This window comes from Mauremys mutica, chromosome 2 (assembly GCF_020497125.1).
Source record: "Mauremys mutica isolate MM-2020 ecotype Southern chromosome 2, ASM2049712v1, whole genome shotgun sequence".
Classification (NCBI taxonomy): domain Eukaryota; kingdom Metazoa; phylum Chordata; order Testudines; family Geoemydidae; genus Mauremys; species Mauremys mutica.
The window spans coordinates 45,075,718-45,093,380 of record NC_059073.1 but is presented as its reverse complement, the minus strand read 5'-3'; the positions used below and the strand labels follow the sequence as shown (position 1 = coordinate 45,093,380).

Below are 17,663 nucleotides of genomic sequence, written 5' to 3'. Positions count from 1 at the left end.
GAAAGGACATAGTTTACTGACAAGTTGGCAGTGAAAGCAAGCATTTCTTGCCACTCTTGCTGCCCGGGTGTCCAAGATTTGCAATGAGTCCAATAAGACTGAGACTTCATACTACTGTGAACAAGGAGAGAAGTTAGCATCATTGGCATTTTGAAGTATATTACTTCAGTCTCACAGGTTTCAATTTAAGCCAGACACTCTTCATCTCAGTACTAATCACTTTAAATCACTAAGGCCTTGTCTACACTACAGGACTATTTCGAATCTACTTAATTCGAATTTGTGGATTCGACCTTATGAAGTCGAATTTGTGTATCCATACTAAATACACTAATTCGAACTTCTGAGTCCACATTAACGGGGCCGGCGTCGACTTTGGAAGCGGTGCACTGTGGGAAGCTATCCCACAGTTCCCGCAGTCCCCGCTGCCCATTGGAATGCTGGGTAGAGCCCCCAATGCCTGCTGGGGGAAAAAATGTGTCGAGGGTGGTTTTGGGTAACTGTCGTCATTGAACCGTCAATCACTCCCTCGCTCCCTGAAAGCGCCTGCGGGCAATCTGTTCGTGCACTTTTCTGGTCAGTGACAGCGTGGACGCCACAGCACTGCAAGCATGGAGCCCGCTGCGATCCTCGCCGTTTTCTCCTCCTCGCACTTTATCGTCCACCTCTTCCACATTCAGCTGCTGAGAAATTGGGCTACTTTTCAATGGTTCTGCAAGCACTGGGGGACCATAGGGGCCTTTTTACCAACATGAACGTCGTATGGCCGGGCAAGGTTCCTGATGCGTGTGTTCTCAGGAACTGTGGGCTGCTCAGACGCCTGCTGGAAGGTAGTTTCTTCCCGTACCACGAAATAACTGTTGTGGATGTGCATTTGCCTATAGTGATCCTCGGTGACCCAGCCTGCCCGCTAATGCACTTGCTCATGAAGCCCTATACAGGCGCCTGGGACAGCGACAAGGAACTCTTTAAATACCAGCGAGCAGCGTGACCTGTGACTGTTCAGTTTCTTTACAGAGAAGCTGAACCTGCCCCTGTTTCTTTACCCAGTTACTGTTGACTCTCCTCTTCGGTTAAATACCCCGTTCTCCCCGTTTCCTCCACTTCCAAGACACGTGTAAAAATAAAATACATGTCACACTGTTACTGAGGAGAGGTTTCTTTATTCATGACTTTTCGTTAAAGGGTCGAAACTGGAACGCAGACTGCGGTGGGTAGGGTGTGCGCTGATGTAAAGACCGCCTCTAAACTCAAGGAATGACAGGCTCCTGCTCCTACAGCGGTCCGCATTGCCGGACTGCTTGTTTCAACGGAGCCTGCCATCCCTCCTTTTTGGGATTCTGTGTGCGGGGGGCTATGTGGCCTTGTGGCGGAGGAGGACAGATACAGATTCCTCTGCTGCGTGACTCAGCGGTCCACGACAAGGACCGCTGTATAAGATCTGTACCCGCCCTCCCCCGCTAAAAAGTCACATCCCCACCGCCCACACAGAACCTGGAAACCACCTCCCATACCGACCACGGTGCCTGCTGACTGCACTGTGTGTGTTACCCGCTGCTGATCCGGCCTCCATGTCTGTACCCTGCGAAAGGTGCCTGTCCTATGCAATTAGCAACGCACTTCCCCACGCACCCCATTCAAACACAGTCTTCAGTGAAGAAACATGACGGAAACAGTACTTAACAGCAAAGTATTTTTATTACTTAAGTACACAGTTATGGGATGGGACTGGGATTGGGACTTGTTTGAGTCCGGAAGGGAAGGACTTATGCAAACGTAGGGTATGAGAGCTTTTGGTTACTTGAGCACTCTGCTGGGGTGCAGTGACAGTATTCACGGCCCAGGGCGGGCATCCTCCTGGTTATTTAGGGTGAGGGGGGTATGTGACTTTGTGGCGGGGGAGGGCGGTTGCAGAGATACTGCCGGGGGCTCTGTCCTGCAGCGGTCCTGCAGAACATACACAAGTCGCCGGAGCGTGTCCGTTTGCTCCCTCAGTAGTACAAGCATTGCTTGAGTCGCCTGCTTGTGTTCCTCACGCCACCTCTCCTCCCATTCGCTGTGTGAGCGCTGGTACAGAGAGACTTTCTCCCTCCACTGCCTCTGCTGGTCCGCCTCGGCTAGGTAGCAGCCCACACATTCATCGAAAATCGTGTCCCTTGTCTTTTTCTTTCACCGCCTAATCTTCGCCAGCCTCTGCGAGGTGGATGCTGTGGAAGGTCTGGAGACAGTGGAAGCTGTGAGATGGGAAACAGTTAGTTAATTCCTTGCAATGATACTTTTTTGCGAACAATTAACTGAGTCTAGGCTGTCTCTGTGAATTTTTTGTTGAGACCCCTGTGCCTGCTGTTGCACAAATCATTTGCGCGGTGGATTCTGGGTAAATGTCGCCAGTCATTCCTTCCTCCGGGAAAGCAACGGCAGACAATCATTTTGAGCACGTTTTCCATGAAATGCCCTGGCACACGCCATAGCGTGGCAACAATGGACCCTATTTTGCCTTTTGTGTATGTCACCGTATGTGTACTGGATGCCGCTGACAGAGGCGGACCAGCAGCGCTACACAGCAGCATGCTTATGCTTTTGCATGACAGCAGCGATGGTTACCAGGCATACTGCACCGTCTACCATACCATGAACTGGTAAGAAGACGGTAATAAGATGGTCATGGTTACCTGTCCTTTTGCACTGCGCCATTTGGTGCTGTCATAAGTGCCCCTGGTCGATCAGCCAGGGGCGCAAAAGCAAAATTTGGGAATGACTCCCCGAGTCAATCCCTCCTTTTTGGGTATCTAAAAATAGAATCAGTCCTGCCTAGATTATGGGCAAGTGTACTAGAGAACCACTGTATCATACAACCAGAGACCACAGCTGCTCTCTGTCCAATCCTGCATAAATTTTGAGCTGAACGCTATTCACAGGGTGTGCTCCTGAAACAACCCCAGCTGTTCATTCCGTTCTTCCCCCAGCCTTCCTGGGTTCCAATACCATTGTCCCCCCACTTGTGTGATGAAGTAATATAGAATGCATGAATAAGACACAGGTAGTCGTTTGTGAGAAATGAGTGGAAGGAAGCCTCCAGCTGCAATGATAGTCCAGAGATGACATTAAGGGGTGTGGAGGAGGGAGCCACTCATCCCTCTGCTAATCCAGGGGCAATTGAATCTTTTCTTTACAATGAAGGGTGGGGGCTGATGGAGCTCAGCCCCCTGTTGCAATGATGAGGACGGTTACCAGTCATACTGCACCATCTACCATGAAAAATTAGCAACAGGCAGCCTTGACCGACCTGTCCCAAGCAAGTTGGTATGGTCGTTATGGTTACCAGTCCTTTTGCACTGCCCCATGTGCCAATAGGCTGATGATGAGGATGGATTTCCATCTTATTGTACCATCAGCCATCCATAGCGTGGGGGGAGCAAGGATGTTGGTGTTGAGTGCTGCACCATCGCGTCTATCTGCAGCATTCAGTACAGATACGGTGACATGTAAAAGAGTCAACAGAGGATTGTTTTCCCTTTAACTTCTGGGGGTTGGGGGGGTGCGTAAATTGCCGAGCTATGCCCCGACCCACCGCGGACACTGTGTTTGACCCTAGAAGCATTTGGAGATCAGCCAAGAATGCAAATGCTTTTCGGAGACAGCAGGAACTGTGGGATACCTTGCGTCCTCGTTCCCCCCTCCCTCCATGAGCGTCCATTTGATTCTTTGGCTTTCCGTTACGCTCGTCACGCAGCTGCGTGCTGAGTCTGTGCTATGCCGTCTGTCCGTTTATTTATTAAAAATACTTTGGACCAGGCGTAACGTAACATTTCTTCCCCTACTTAGATGCAGGAGTCTCCGAGCGAGATCACCGTGAGGACGGGCACTGAAGGAGATAGAGAGCGCATGCTGCGTGAAATCTAGCACGAACCACGGACCTATGCAGCCGTGCTCTGGGAGGCAGTGCTCCCTGAATACCGCATGAAAGCCTCGCGCGGAAAAGTGTGCTATCACGGAGCACCCAATAAGGCAGCTCTCCCCAGGAACCTCCTGCTGATGCTTATCGATTAACGGCAGGAGAGCTTCATGGAGTTCTCCCAGGAGGATTTCTGTTCTATCACCATATATACAGAGACCTCCTTTTCACACACTTCAGATTCCTGTTATATTAAGAATAAAAGTTAACATGGTTAAAGCACTTACCGACTGATCCTACCCCTGATTCAGGATCCGGGTTCCTGGCCGGGGAGGGTTGGTAGGGGATCTCCGTGACGGTGATGAAGAGATCCTGGCTGTCGGGGAAACCAGCGTTGTAAGCGCTATCGCCTGCCTCGTCCTCCACAAACCCTTCCTCATCTTCCCCGTCCGTGAACATCGTCGAGGAACTGTCCGTCGACACTGTCCCATCATCAGAGTCCATGGTCACTGGTGGGGCAGTGGTGGCAGGCTCCGTAGCGTCCGTTGGCCGCTTTGATTTTTTGGTAGGCTTGTCTGGGGTCCTTGATTTTCACGCGGCACTGCGTTGCATGATGGCTGTATCCTCTGTCTGTATCATGGCTTTGGAGACCTTCTCGTAGGTCTTTGCATTCCGTTTGTTGGAGCGCAGCTCCGAAAGCACAGACTACTCGCCCCCCACACCGATCAGATCGAAGAGTTCCCGGTCAGTCTATGCCGGGTCCCTCTTTCTATTCAGAGATTACATGAACTCCTCTGCTGGAGAGCTCTGCATTGCTCCCGGTGCTGCGGAGCTCGCCCCGATGTGCAACCAGAACGTCAGATTCAAACCGCCCAGACAGGAAAATGAATTCAAATTTTCGCGGGTCATTTCCTGTGTGGCTGGGCAGAGAATCCAAGCTCGGGCTGCTGTCCAGAGCGTCAACAGAGTGGTGCAGTGTGGGATAGCTCCCGGAGCTACTAAGTTCGATTAGCATCCACACCAAGCCTAATTCGAGCTAGCCGTGTCGAATTTAGCGTTACTCCACCTGCCGGGGTGGAGTACCAAATTCGAACTAAAGAGCCCTCTAGTTCGAATTAAATGGCTTCCTGGTGTGGACGGTTGAGCGGTTAGTTCGAATTAACGCTGATAAATTCGAATTAAAGTCCTAGTGTAGACCAGGCCTAAGAGATCTTTGTAACTGTTAATTCTGTTTGTTGAGAAGAAGGAAGGAAACTGAGAGTTATGCACTCATTGATGCCAGCCACGCACATGTCATCTCACCAAGGGATTTCCTATAAAGATTGAAGAGGAGGCAGAGACTAAATTAGTGTCTCTCAAATTCTGCATGTGAGAACTGTCAGAGATGAGGACAACTGCCTACTACAGCTCTGAGTCTATTTAGAGGAATGATTAAAACCCATCATATTGCTGCTCCATTTACTCCAGCTAAGCCTTACAAATGTGTCAACAACACCGTGTGATTAACTGTCAGAGGCTGCAGAAAGGCTGATTGTATAAGGAATGACATTTGGTCTCTATCGAGAACCATAAGAAGATCATCAGTGGTTACTAAAGACATCTCCATGCAGTATCTTAGTCTGAAGACTGATAGTGAGGAGTCTGGGATGTTAGCAGTGATATGTGATGCTGACATTTGTCTCCATCTTCTGATTTTGCATAGGAAGAGGAGGTTGTAGACAGGGTGGTAGTTTGAAAGATTGTCTCTTTATTGGCTTTCCCAAGAAAGTTAAGAATCTGTTTAGTAGGTATTGACCTGGACAGAGATTCCAATGCACTTGTGTGTATGATGAGCCAAACGTGGTCAAGGCTAAGAGGAGGATTACTACTGTCATTTCTCATTTTGATGCCTAACTTTTTAAATAGGGAATATATATATAAACTTTGTCTTTCTAATATTGCATTGCATTCTTGGGAAAAGATACAAGCTCTACTTCATTTATGTTAAGTATTATAAACATTACTTTTTGATTTATGGAGGACCTAGAGGGATCTTAGAGAAGACAAAGTCACCTTCCAAAGGGAAATACCCAAGATAATGGCAATAGTCCAGTTTCAAAATGAAGACTAGTCCAAGATTGCCAGCATATAGGGGTGACTCTCTACCCACATAAAAAGGAAAAAAATTGCTATGATCATTCTGCAGCACAAAAAGATTCTAAAACTATGATTGCTTGACGGTGTGACTTGCTTTATTGGCATAAGACGGCAAGGAATATATTTATATACTGGCAAATGAAACATGAGGAGAAAATCTCATAAAAAAGCATGCTGGATTTGCCTCACTGGTTTCATATTCATTTTATGATGTAGGGTATATCACATGTAAAGCTTTTGATACTAAAAGGTGTCTGAAACAGCTTGCATATGAGGAGAGATTAAAAAGATTGTGACTGTGCAGCTTAGAAAAAAGATGACTAAGGAAGGATCCGATAGAGGTCTATAAAATCATGAGTGGTGTGGAGAAAGTGAATAGAGAAGTATTATTTAACCCTTAACATGGTACAAGGGGTCACCCAATGAAATTAATAGGCAGCAGGTTTAAAAACAAATATAAAGAATTACTTCTTCTCACAACACATAGTCAGCCTGTAGAATCATGGTGAGGGGATGTTTTGAAGGCCAAAGGTATAACTGGGTTTGAAAAAGAATTAGATAAGGTCAGAGAGGATAAGCCTATCAATGGCTATTAGCCAACATGGTCAGGGACACAACCCCATGCTCTGGGTGTCCCTAAACCTCTGACTGCCAGAAGCTGGGACTAGACTACCAGGGATGGATCACAATTTTCAAAAAGAGAGAGAGGGCCAACTGTGGCAACTATCGAGGCATTGCCCTCCTCTCCAGTGCTGGGAAGATTCTTGCTATAATTTTACTAAATCCCTGCACCCTCTTGCAGAGGAAGTACTTCCAGAGTCCCAATATGGCTTCAGACCATCACAAGGCACCACCAGTATGATTTTCACAGCCAGGCAGATCCAGAAAAAATATCAAGAACAACACCAGGAGCTGTATATGGCCTTTATCGATTTGACCAAAGCCTTTGACTATGTTAACTGTGAGGCTCTGTGGAAAATCATGTCAAAGTTTGGCTGCCCAAGCAAATTTATCACCATTCTAAGACTCCTTCATGACCAGATGACTACCTCCATGCTGTGCAGTGACTCTATCTCTGAGCCCTTTGTCATCCGAACTGGCGTAAAACAAGGTTCTGTACTGGCACCCACCCTTTTCTCCATTTTCTTAGCAACTATGACAACATTAACCCAATACCATCTACCACAAGGCATTGGCATCCAATATCAGACTGACGGCAACCTCTTCAACCTTTATTGTCTCCATGACAGAACTAAAGTAATATCAGCAACAATAACCAAACTCAAATATGCAGATGATTATGCTGTAGTTTCACACTCAAAGGAGGATCTACAAACAGCCCTTAATTGCTTCTCTGAAGCTTACAAAAGCCTAGGGCTAACTCTGAACATCAGCAAAACAAAAGTTCTTCAACAGCCAGCTCCTGGTCAATCATCAGACCCAGCAAGGAAGATCTACATTGACAGAGAAGAACTGGAAAATGTAGAACAGTTTGTTTATCTTGGCAGCCTTTCTCACAGAGAAAGGACATAAACGTCAAGATTCAGCACAGAATCCGCTGTGCCAGCCTTGCCTTTTGCAGACTGTCTCGCCGGGTGTTCAACAATCACAACATCAGAACACGCACAAGACTTTTAGTTTATAAAGCAGTGGTGATCACAGCTCTCTTCGATGGTTGTGAAACTTGCGTGACTTATAGAAAACACCTGAGAAACCTGAAACACCAGCACTTTCTTCGGAAGATCCTCAACATAAAGTGGGAAGATTGCTGCACTAATGTCAGTGTCCTCACAGAGGCCTGCATTGTCGGCGTTGAGGCCCTGATTATCCAGCACCAGCTGAGGTGGAGTGGGCATTGTGTTTGCATGCGTCATGTACACTTACCAAAATAATTGCTGTACGCCCAGCTTACCAAAGGGGAAAGGAAATGGGGAAGCCAAAGAAATGCATTGGAGGCATCCTCAAGATGATGTCAAATATCAGAGGGGTAGCCATGTTAGTCTGGTTCTGTAGAAGCAGCAAAGAATCCTGTGGCACCTTATAGACTAACAGACGTTTTGCAGCATGAGCTTTCGTGGGTGAATACCCACTTCTTCGGATGCAAGCAGATGATGTGGCATTGACACCACACACTGGGAGACAGTAGCCCAGGATAGGAATAACTGGCGAAGATTTGTCCATGAAGGAACATCCATTTTTGAGGAAAGTCACCTTGCCCTGGTTACAGAAAAATGCCAGAAAAGAAAGGACAGATGACGGTCACGCAGCAATCATGGCCCAATGCTGACTTCCAACACTATCTGCAATTTCTGTTAACGAGCCTGCAGCTCAAGGATTGGACACCAAAGGACCCATAAAAAATAAAACCCATGAAAGAGATCATCCTCGACCTTGAGGAATCGAACTATGACTCAATAATTGCCCTGTTCTGTTCATTCCCTCTGGCTGCTATCGGAAGACCAGGATACTGGGCTAGATGAACCATTGGTTGGACCAAGTATGGCCATTCTTATTTTTTTAGCTACTCAGACACTTCAAATTCAGTCTTCCCAACACTTAATGTTTTATCTGTCGTTCTAATCCTTTCCTTCTCTATCAGTGACAAATTCACTGTCCTCTCTGTCTCCCAGGCTTCATGTTCTGGGGTCATATTTGATTTTTCTCTCATCATTTCCCACTTCTCCTTTCTTTTGCTAAGTCCTGTTAGTTCTTCATTTTTAATATCACCAAAATCCTTCCTTTCCTTTCCTTTCCTTTCCTTTCCTTTCCTGTAAAACCACTGTCCATGCCTTTGTCATTTTTTGCCTTGATTAATGTACTTTTCTCCTCTGCTCCTGTGAAAAAAACAACGGCTACAATCTGTTTTTTCTCCTAGCACTGGTGTCAGACTACCATGTTGTTCCTTTTTGAATCCCTTCATCTGCTTCCTCACTTACTTCATCAGATGCAAGCTCCTTACCCTCACCTTCAAGTTTCTGTGTGATCTTGCCTCCATCTTCATCTTTGTTTCCATTTTCTCTTACTTCCTGTCTGGCTCCCTACGCCCCACCTAATCCTTTTCCCTAATTGTTCTTTCTTCTCTTCCAGCTCTCAGGCCATGTCTACAGCTACATGGTTGCAGCACCATAGTGTAGGTGCTTCCTACAGCAATGGGGAAGGGGCTTTTCCATCAGCATAGGTAATCCACCTCCCCAAGCAGCAGTAGCTGGGTTGGCAAAATAATTATTCTATTGGCCTACTTGTGTCTACACCAGTGTTTAGATTGGCTTAACTTTTAACTATAGACCAGATATCAGCTGCACACCTTCACCCTCTGCTTAACAACTCTCCTGTGTTCATCTGTCAAGCACCTTTCTTTTTCAGATCTTTTCCTAAATCTCATTTCTTCAGCAGTCCTTTTGCAGGATCCTTCTCATTAGTAATTTCCACATCTTCCCTTATCTGAACTGTTATCTGACATCTTATCTTGTATTCACTTTTTCTTATTCTTTGACTATAAACTCTTCATTGCCAGGAATGCAAATACATGATCAGATGGCCAAAGAGCAAGCAGGGTTGTTTGATTTATGATACGTTTGTGAGTGAGAAGGCAAAAAAATCATAGAATTGTGCAAAATGAAGAATCTGACTTTTTTTCAGTGGCCCTGTTAAACTTTTTAGATTGTTTTTAAAATTGTATGAGATTGTAGATTCAGGGTTGATTTACCTAGTCCATGGCTATTGCAAGCAAGAAGAGGAAGAGGAACTTCTCTGCAGAGTTGTACTTTTTATTTCCCTTTACCTTACACCCCTTAAATTTCTCTGACTTGAATATTCTCTGAATATTTACAGGTCCACATTATGCTGGAGGCTCAGTTTAAACATTTATACAGCAGAAAACTATTTGAAATGGCTTGACTGGCCAACGTGATAGGAATAAATCATGGCAGAACTGTTTTTAAAAAGTTGTGATAGCCTATTCTCATAGCTTATTAGAAATAAACTGATTTACTAGTATACAAGTGTGGCTCAAAGTTTTCTGTTTAAGTAATATTTAAAAACTTTCGATAGTTTCAGTTTCAGGCCTGGTTTACACTATCACAGTTAGGTCAACGTAAGCTGCCTTCATCGACCTAGCTGTGGAAGAGTATTCATTTAAATTTGGCTCCCACCGACATAAGTGCCTGTACACCAGTAACACCACCTCTCTGAGCAGTGTAGAGTTATGGTCAGTGTAATTAGGTTAACGCAGTGTCAGTGTAGACACTGCGTTGCTTACATTGACTGTTTCTCGCTTCCAGGAGCCATCCTACAATGCCCCACACTGACAATACAATCCATGCAAATGTTCCTGTCGAGGACCCACACCGCCAACACAAGGAGCCAAGTGTGTGCACACAAGTGATTTTAATAACTGGTGTGACTGTGTGCTGACATAAGTTAGGTTGACATAATTTTGTAATGTAGACATGGCCTTAGTCAACAGTTATTTCTAATTAACTTTGTGTCAGTAACTTGAGAGTGAGGCATTCACTTCACTTATCCCCAAATTAACAGGAAAGACGGCGGGTCTCTGTAACTCTTTGCTCAGTATTAGTCAATGCTATAGATGTGTGTGTAAAACAGGACTGTATTAAAGAAGAAAAGGGCAGGCTAGATGGCTTAAGGAATGGATAATGAGATGTGAAGCCTTTTGCCTTTAGGATGGCTGGTTTGAATAAACTTCATGGCTGTGAAAAGAACGAGAAATACTTGTGGCACCTTAGGGCTGGTCTACGCTGGGGAGGTGGGGATCGATCAAAGATACACAACTTCAGCTATGCTATTCGCGTAGTTGAAGTCGAAGTATCTTACTTTGACTTACCTGGCCGTCCTCCCGGCATCAAGTCAACTGCTGCGGCTCCCCCGTCGATGCTGCTTACTCCTCCTGTCAGGGTGGAGTACGGGCGTCAATTCGCGGATCGATTGATTACTACCCGCCCCCTTCGAGACTAACAAATTTATTTGGGCATAAGCTTTCATGGGTTGTGGTAATTGACACCCATGTTTTCAGTCTCTGCAAGGGGGTCAGTGAATTAATTGGTCTTGGAAAGTGAATTTCTTTCTTATCCCCAGAGTTGCTCCCTGCAGGTCTGATTTGAAGTTGGTTGACAGGGTGATTGGATAACTTTGCATTGCGCTGCTCATGCTTTCTACTTCTATCTTATAGAGGATTTTTGTTTTCAGGGCTATTAATCTAGCACTAGCATTAATGAATTCACAGTCATTAAGTTTAAAAAAACCAAAACCCCAAAGTAAAGGGGGAAATGTTTTCAGCCACTTATGTATATTTGTGTTATCTCTATTGGAATTGTATAATATAGAAATGAAAGATTAATTATATGTTCTGTGTTTAGATTTCTCTTAACAAATTTCTTCTCCTCTGATAGGTGGTTTGTGACGAAGGTGACAGTTATGCCTATTCTAAATATGGACGATTTTGTCATGAGATCAAAATGAACTATTCTCCATATGTGAATTATTTTACTCGGGTATACTGGAACAGATCCTACTTTGTGTATAAAATCAACACTGTGATATCCTTCCAATCTTGAAAAATCATGGAGACTTCTTTTTGAAGATTGACCATGTATGGAATTAATAGACGTTTCTATTTTAAAAGTGGCTTTTTTGCAGATCGAAGTGGGATCATGCAGAATGCTCATTCTGTTAGTTTACCAAACTGGAACTCTGTGGACTACAGCTCAACAAGCAAGAGTACTATCCTATAAGGAAATGTGAGCACTAGTCAATTTTACAGGCTCTACAAAGTGTGACCGTCTTCCATGATTCTTACATTTGTCTTTCCAGTTTTTCCCATTTTGAATCATCCTAATTTTCATGGAAATAAAATGTCTAATTTAAATATTACAACAAATAATTAAATAACTTCTAGATGGACCTACTTTGGAAAATACAGATTTAAATTCAAGTTGTTATACAGCTTTCATTTTTTAGCATTTGAAACCATCAAAGTGTCCCAAGTAAGAGACCATGCAAATAGTTTGACTTTCTGTTAATAGGACTGTCTTTAACTATGTGCATTCCTATTACACACACATTCAAACATTTTCTGGGTGTAGGTATAGCATTTTTTTATGAGCCAAATCCTGAAGATTTTACTTAGACAAAACACCCATAAATTTGAATTCAATGCACGGAAAAGGGATCCACCTACATGGACAAGTTGGCAGGATCAGGATTTTAATTTGGACTGAGCAGATCTTTGGGATTTTGGCCACGTTAGATAACATATACTTATTCATTTTAATAGATATTATGTAGTTAGTCTTGGTAAAATATTGCCACAAATTTTATTTACCCCCCCCACACACACACACACAATGAAGTCATAGTAAAACAGTTGGTAACTACTTTTTAAATATATGCATAATGAATTAAGAGTATACTGTCATGGTAATTTTTCAAAATTTTAGAAAATATTTTGCCCCTAACTTTACTCCTTTCCCACATCATTCTAGTCAGTTTTCTTAATGAATTCTCTATTTATGAAATTTATTTTGTTGCTTCTTGCTGTGCTTCTGCTATAATGGATGTTTGTTTGCATCATATTTTTGACCTGATCTTGGAGTCCTGAAACAAAACACTGCAAAAGAAATGAACATCTTGCCTGAGGACTGCAAAACCATTCCTGCTGTGTCTGCTGGAAAAATGTAAATCCAAAGAATTCAACTTCTATGAAGTGAGCATATACAGCAAGAATATGGTGCACGTGTATGCTTACCATTTCCTCTGTGCACATAGGTTTATTTATTGTTATACTAACAGTGCTGCATTATCAAACAACTCTGGAGTGATCTTTTTTTTCAAAATGCTTTATTGTTGCAAATGTCATCATATCTGTAGTCCAGTTTTCATTTCTAGATGTGCTAATTTTTGAGGCCTGAAAACCTTGACAATGTTTTAAATTATCCACTTTATTTGAAACCATGGCTCAGATAAATCCATTAAACAAAATAATAATGGGCTTGGTGATCTGACGGAAAAATGTTTTTTAGTATAATTGAGTGACAGGGTATAGTAAGTAGCCTTATATCAGATGTAGCCTTGACATATCCATTATATTAAGAATGGGTGTGGGTGTTTGTGTATTGTATATGAAATCCACTCACAATATGCACTATTTGTGTGTTTATACACAAGTGCATATGTGTATCTGCACTGAACATTTTTCAGACTTTCCAGTCACTACAGTAATCTAATGCATTATCTTCAGCTACTGGAAGCTGTGGGAACCTTTTAGTGGTCTTTTCTGTGTGTGATAGAATGAATGTAGATGTATTTAATATGTTGAAATAACTCTAGAACTCCATATGCAGTTGGAGTTCATTATGATTGACTGTCAGGGATGTCATACCTGTGTCTCATTCCTAGTAAATGCATGAGCCTAAATGTTCATGAATTCCATTTCATAATAGCAATAAGGCATTCCAGGTAGTGAATTTCAGGGTGACTGTTGCACTCCTTGGTGGCTGAAGTCACTTAGCCAATGGCCTCATGCCTTATAACAGCATTCAATGTGCAATATTTTAATTACCCTGAATGGACTGCATATTGTGTTTTATGCAGTACTATGAGTGTATAGTACTGAGTAGTACATAGTGTGAATACATACACACAGAATACATATGTATAGAAAAATACAGCTAACGCCCATTCTACACATCTGAAAATAAATCCCACCTGTAGCACATTGGCCTTTATACGTTTGAATAGACATGTTAGCTCTTTTTTGAACTGTGATATAATATTGTTAAGTGTTGTCATTCTTTTTAAGTAGTGATGCTACTTCAGTTGATTCTGCTTTAGGAGAATCAAAATCAGGAGGATTTTTTTATGTGTTCATTATTATTTTTATGTATATATATATATTAGAAAAAATTGTATCACAGTAGCATTGGGTTATCAAGCTAAAGAAAATAGAAAAAGAGTCTTGTAACTGTGGGAAAATGTAGCCATTGTAATCCCTGTAAAAAGGCAAAAATATTTAAATAATTAACCTAAAACTTTGGTTTGAACATCCAATCCAGTTGCTGACCTGCTTATGAAATAGCCAAAAAAAAAAAAAAAGTGTCATCTACTAAAGGTCTATTCTATTTCCCACTTTTTGTGTAGAACGCAAGTTCTGCGGTGTTCTGGGAAGGATTAAATAGGGCTTTTCATACAAGTAAGCTGCAGTTATGCCCTAATTTGCTTTCCAGCATAGGTCACTAGCATTACAAGCCAACTAAATGAATAAAAACTCATAGTTGTGAGGGTGGGAGAACATACTGAAAAATCACATCTGTTTTACTGTAGAAGTTGCAATCCAGTTGAAATATGTGCCTTGAAAGCTTTATTAAACAAAATCTTTCAATTTGTGTTTGTTTTTGTGAAGATTTTTAATCCATTTCCTTTGTGGTTTATGTAGTTTCAATTGTATCTCATTTTCAGCAGGAAAAGATCCTAGCAACCTCCTCCAAAGGTGCTGCTGCTCTGAATCGCACAGCTAGCCTCTGTGCCAGCCATTTTGTTTATAACCATTGACTCCACCAGCCTAGAAAGAGTGATAAATTTGAATGGCAAGTTGTTGTTTTTGTTCTGGCTTCCTCCTTCCCCCTATGAGCCCTCAGTGAACAAAAATATTATCTGAAAAGGTTATAGGTGGTGGAAGATAAAGCAGTAAAATACTCGTAACCTTTCACCTTTAGATCTCTGGTTTCAGATTTAGTCAGAACACAAGTGAAATGAGATTGGTAATCTCAGTCTAGTCCCTAAAGCATACTTGTCCAGACTGAGTCCAAACTACCACATAATTTGACACAATTTTGCATTATTGTCTAGAAGAAATGTAGGACTGTATTAGCAAGGGTGATCAAGGTGATGGTTAAGATGCTTTGTCCAAATGATGCAACACACTTATTAATTAATATATTGAAAGAGCACTTTCACTTCCTCCAAAATAAATTATTATTTTTAAGCTAACAGCCTCCATCCTTATTACACCATATTCTCATAATTTAAGCACCGTTGACTCATTCCATCCCACATGAGTATTAGCCATTCTTGTTCTTTAGTCACATTGAGGGTGACTACATCAAATCTCAAACTCCAAAAAGTTCAGTTCAGGGTACTCATTCAGATTTTCATCGTAATGAAATCTAAACATTAGGTGACCCTTTTCCCCCTTAGTATGTACAAATATCTCCATTGCTTTTCCAAATCTTTTGGCTTTAGACATTCCCATATCACATTTTTGCCATCTCTCCTCCCCCTCCCCCCAATATTTCAAATTTTACCTCAAAAGGTTTTTCTTTGTATCTTGTTTTGTTTGGTCCTCTCTTCTGTCCCACAAATAGTTGATTGTATTATTCCCTTTGATCCATACCTCCATCCTAGAGGTGTTCCCATACATGTATATCCATGTATCCCTAAATTTTCCCAAATATTCAAAAAACATAAAAGCCAAAAACCATTTTTTCACCCTTTTTGAATTATGCAGATCCTCAATATTGAAGCCATGGCCATTATTCTATAGGAATAATGTCCGATGCTTCTGGCTATATTATTTTACCTCTATTTTTACTCTAGATGTTTTTTTTTCTCCCTAAAATATAATGCACACAACACAATTCTTCTATTAAGCACAAAATTCAGAGCAAAGCGAGCATAAACAATAAACCAATTATAGAAATTGTAGCACTGTAAATCCAAGGTCCGTACAAGAAAATCTCCAGTGCAATTGGGCATTCCTTTCCCTCTGTAAGATAAACTAAAAGCAAAAGAAAGGAACACTATTTAATCTTCAGGTCATAACTAATTATGATGTGTGGACTCACTTTCACTCCCCCCCCCCTTGTTAATCTGCACTGTAGTAGGTGAAATTTTATTCATGATGGAAAATGGTCCAACACATCTAGACTCCAGGACATGATTTTATTTAATGTTAATTTCAAATACATTACTCTATCTCCAGTTTTCCATAATTTACTGACTTGAGCCACACAAGAATCCAGTCTCTTCCTTTTTCAGTGGCATCAGTCAGTTTAAATTCCATTTTCTTAAGTTCTGTCAGTAACTCCCTTACCCACTGAGTAACTGATACCGCCTCTTCTTCTTCTGGGTACAATAAAGGGCTCCACAATCTCATAGGCCTTCTGTGACGCTCTGTACCTGGGGGGAAAACACCCTGCACCCCCATGTTCATCCTTATAATATGATTGCGTGGTATCCAATGCAAAGTTTGTCATGTTGGGAGTCTGCAGAAGGCTCGTGATGCACTGAGCATTGTTGTTATAGTAATGTTATAGGTTTTAATTTAATTTAATATATAGTTATGAGGCTGAAAATATGTCCTTATGGCTTAAAACAAGCCCAGGCAAAACTCTCCAGGAGCAGAGGGGCAGTTCACACCAGTTCATCAGGGCATGTATGGGACAAACCAACCCAGCTTCACAGGAACAAAGGACACTGGCCTAGGCAGCAACAAAGGATCTGTTGGACTCTTGAGTGAGTCACCTCCCCTTCCCTTGGTCAGTTTGGGACTACGATGAGGTAATGCTCACCTGACTCTGAAAGGGGGGAGGGGCACAAAGCCAAGAGGGAAGAACGGACATGATCAAAGGGAGAGACATTTGCCATGCTCTCTCTTCCACCTCCATCTAGAGACACCACCATCAAGTGACTGAAGTGCTGATCAAAGGGGAGACCCTGGCTGAAGGGCAACCAGCCAGCCTGTGGTGAGAAGCATCTAAGTTTGTAAGTGCTTTCATTTGACCAAATCTGACTTCTTGTGTTTTAACTTATAATCACTTAATCTCTCTTTTGTAGTTAATACATTTGTTTATTCTTCTTCGAGTGATTGCTCCTATGCATTCCAGTTAGGTGTGCGTGTCGCGCGTGCACGGCTCTTCGGAAGATTTTTACCCTAGCAACTCCGGCGGGTTGGCCGGGTGCCCCCTGGAGTGGCGCCGCTATAGCGCTAGATATATACCCCAGCCGACCCGTCCGCTCCTCAGTTCCTTCTTACCGCCCGTGACGGCCGTTGGAACAGTGGAGTGCTCCTTTGACGTCCACATCCCTAGCTTATCTCTGGTTCTTGTTGTATTTAGTGTATATAGTTATTTAAAATAGTTAGTTTAGTTAGTTCATTAGTGGATTAAGGGGAATCGGGGGGGCTTAGCCCCTCTTTTCCTGAACCGGTGCGGGCTCATGCCCAAGGCACCAGGGTTTAAGCCCTGTTCGGCTTGCCAGCGGCCTATGCTGATTGGAGACCCTCACGACTCCTGCCTGCGCTGCTTAGGAGAGTCCCATCGTGCAGATAAGTGCCCTATTTGCAAGTCATTCAGGCCGAGGACAAAGAAAGAGAGAGACTTTCGGTTAAAGCAGCTATTGATGGAGTCGGCACTTAGCCCTACGGTGCCGACACCAACAACTCAGCAGTCCTCTTCGGTGCGGAGCGCACCAGCGGTCCCGAGCCGGTCCGGTACCGAGACTTTGAAAAAACAACAGCCGGCACCGGCGTCCCGGCACCGTTCCCTCTCTCCTGCGAGGAAGCGTAAGCCGGCGCAGACAGCCTCCAAACCTCCTGCATCGGGACCGTTCACCCAGCCAC

The 17,663-nt window shown here is 43.1% G+C and overlaps 1 protein-coding gene across 2 annotated transcripts in view; it reads left to right on the top strand.

The window, feature by feature from the left end:
* DPY19L4 (dpy-19 like 4) overlaps positions 1-14,430 on the top strand; it is a 52,650-nt gene extending 38,220 nt beyond the window's left edge. For both annotated transcript variants that reach the window (XM_045006841.1, XM_045006840.1), the window contains one exon: positions 11,440-14,430. In XM_045006841.1, coding sequence (XP_044862776.1) covers positions 11,440-11,604 — 165 coding nt within the window. In that variant the 3' untranslated portion in view covers positions 11,605-14,430. The remainder of the gene's footprint in view (positions 1-11,439) is intronic.
* The last annotated feature ends 3,233 nt before the right edge of the window (positions 14,431-17,663 follow it).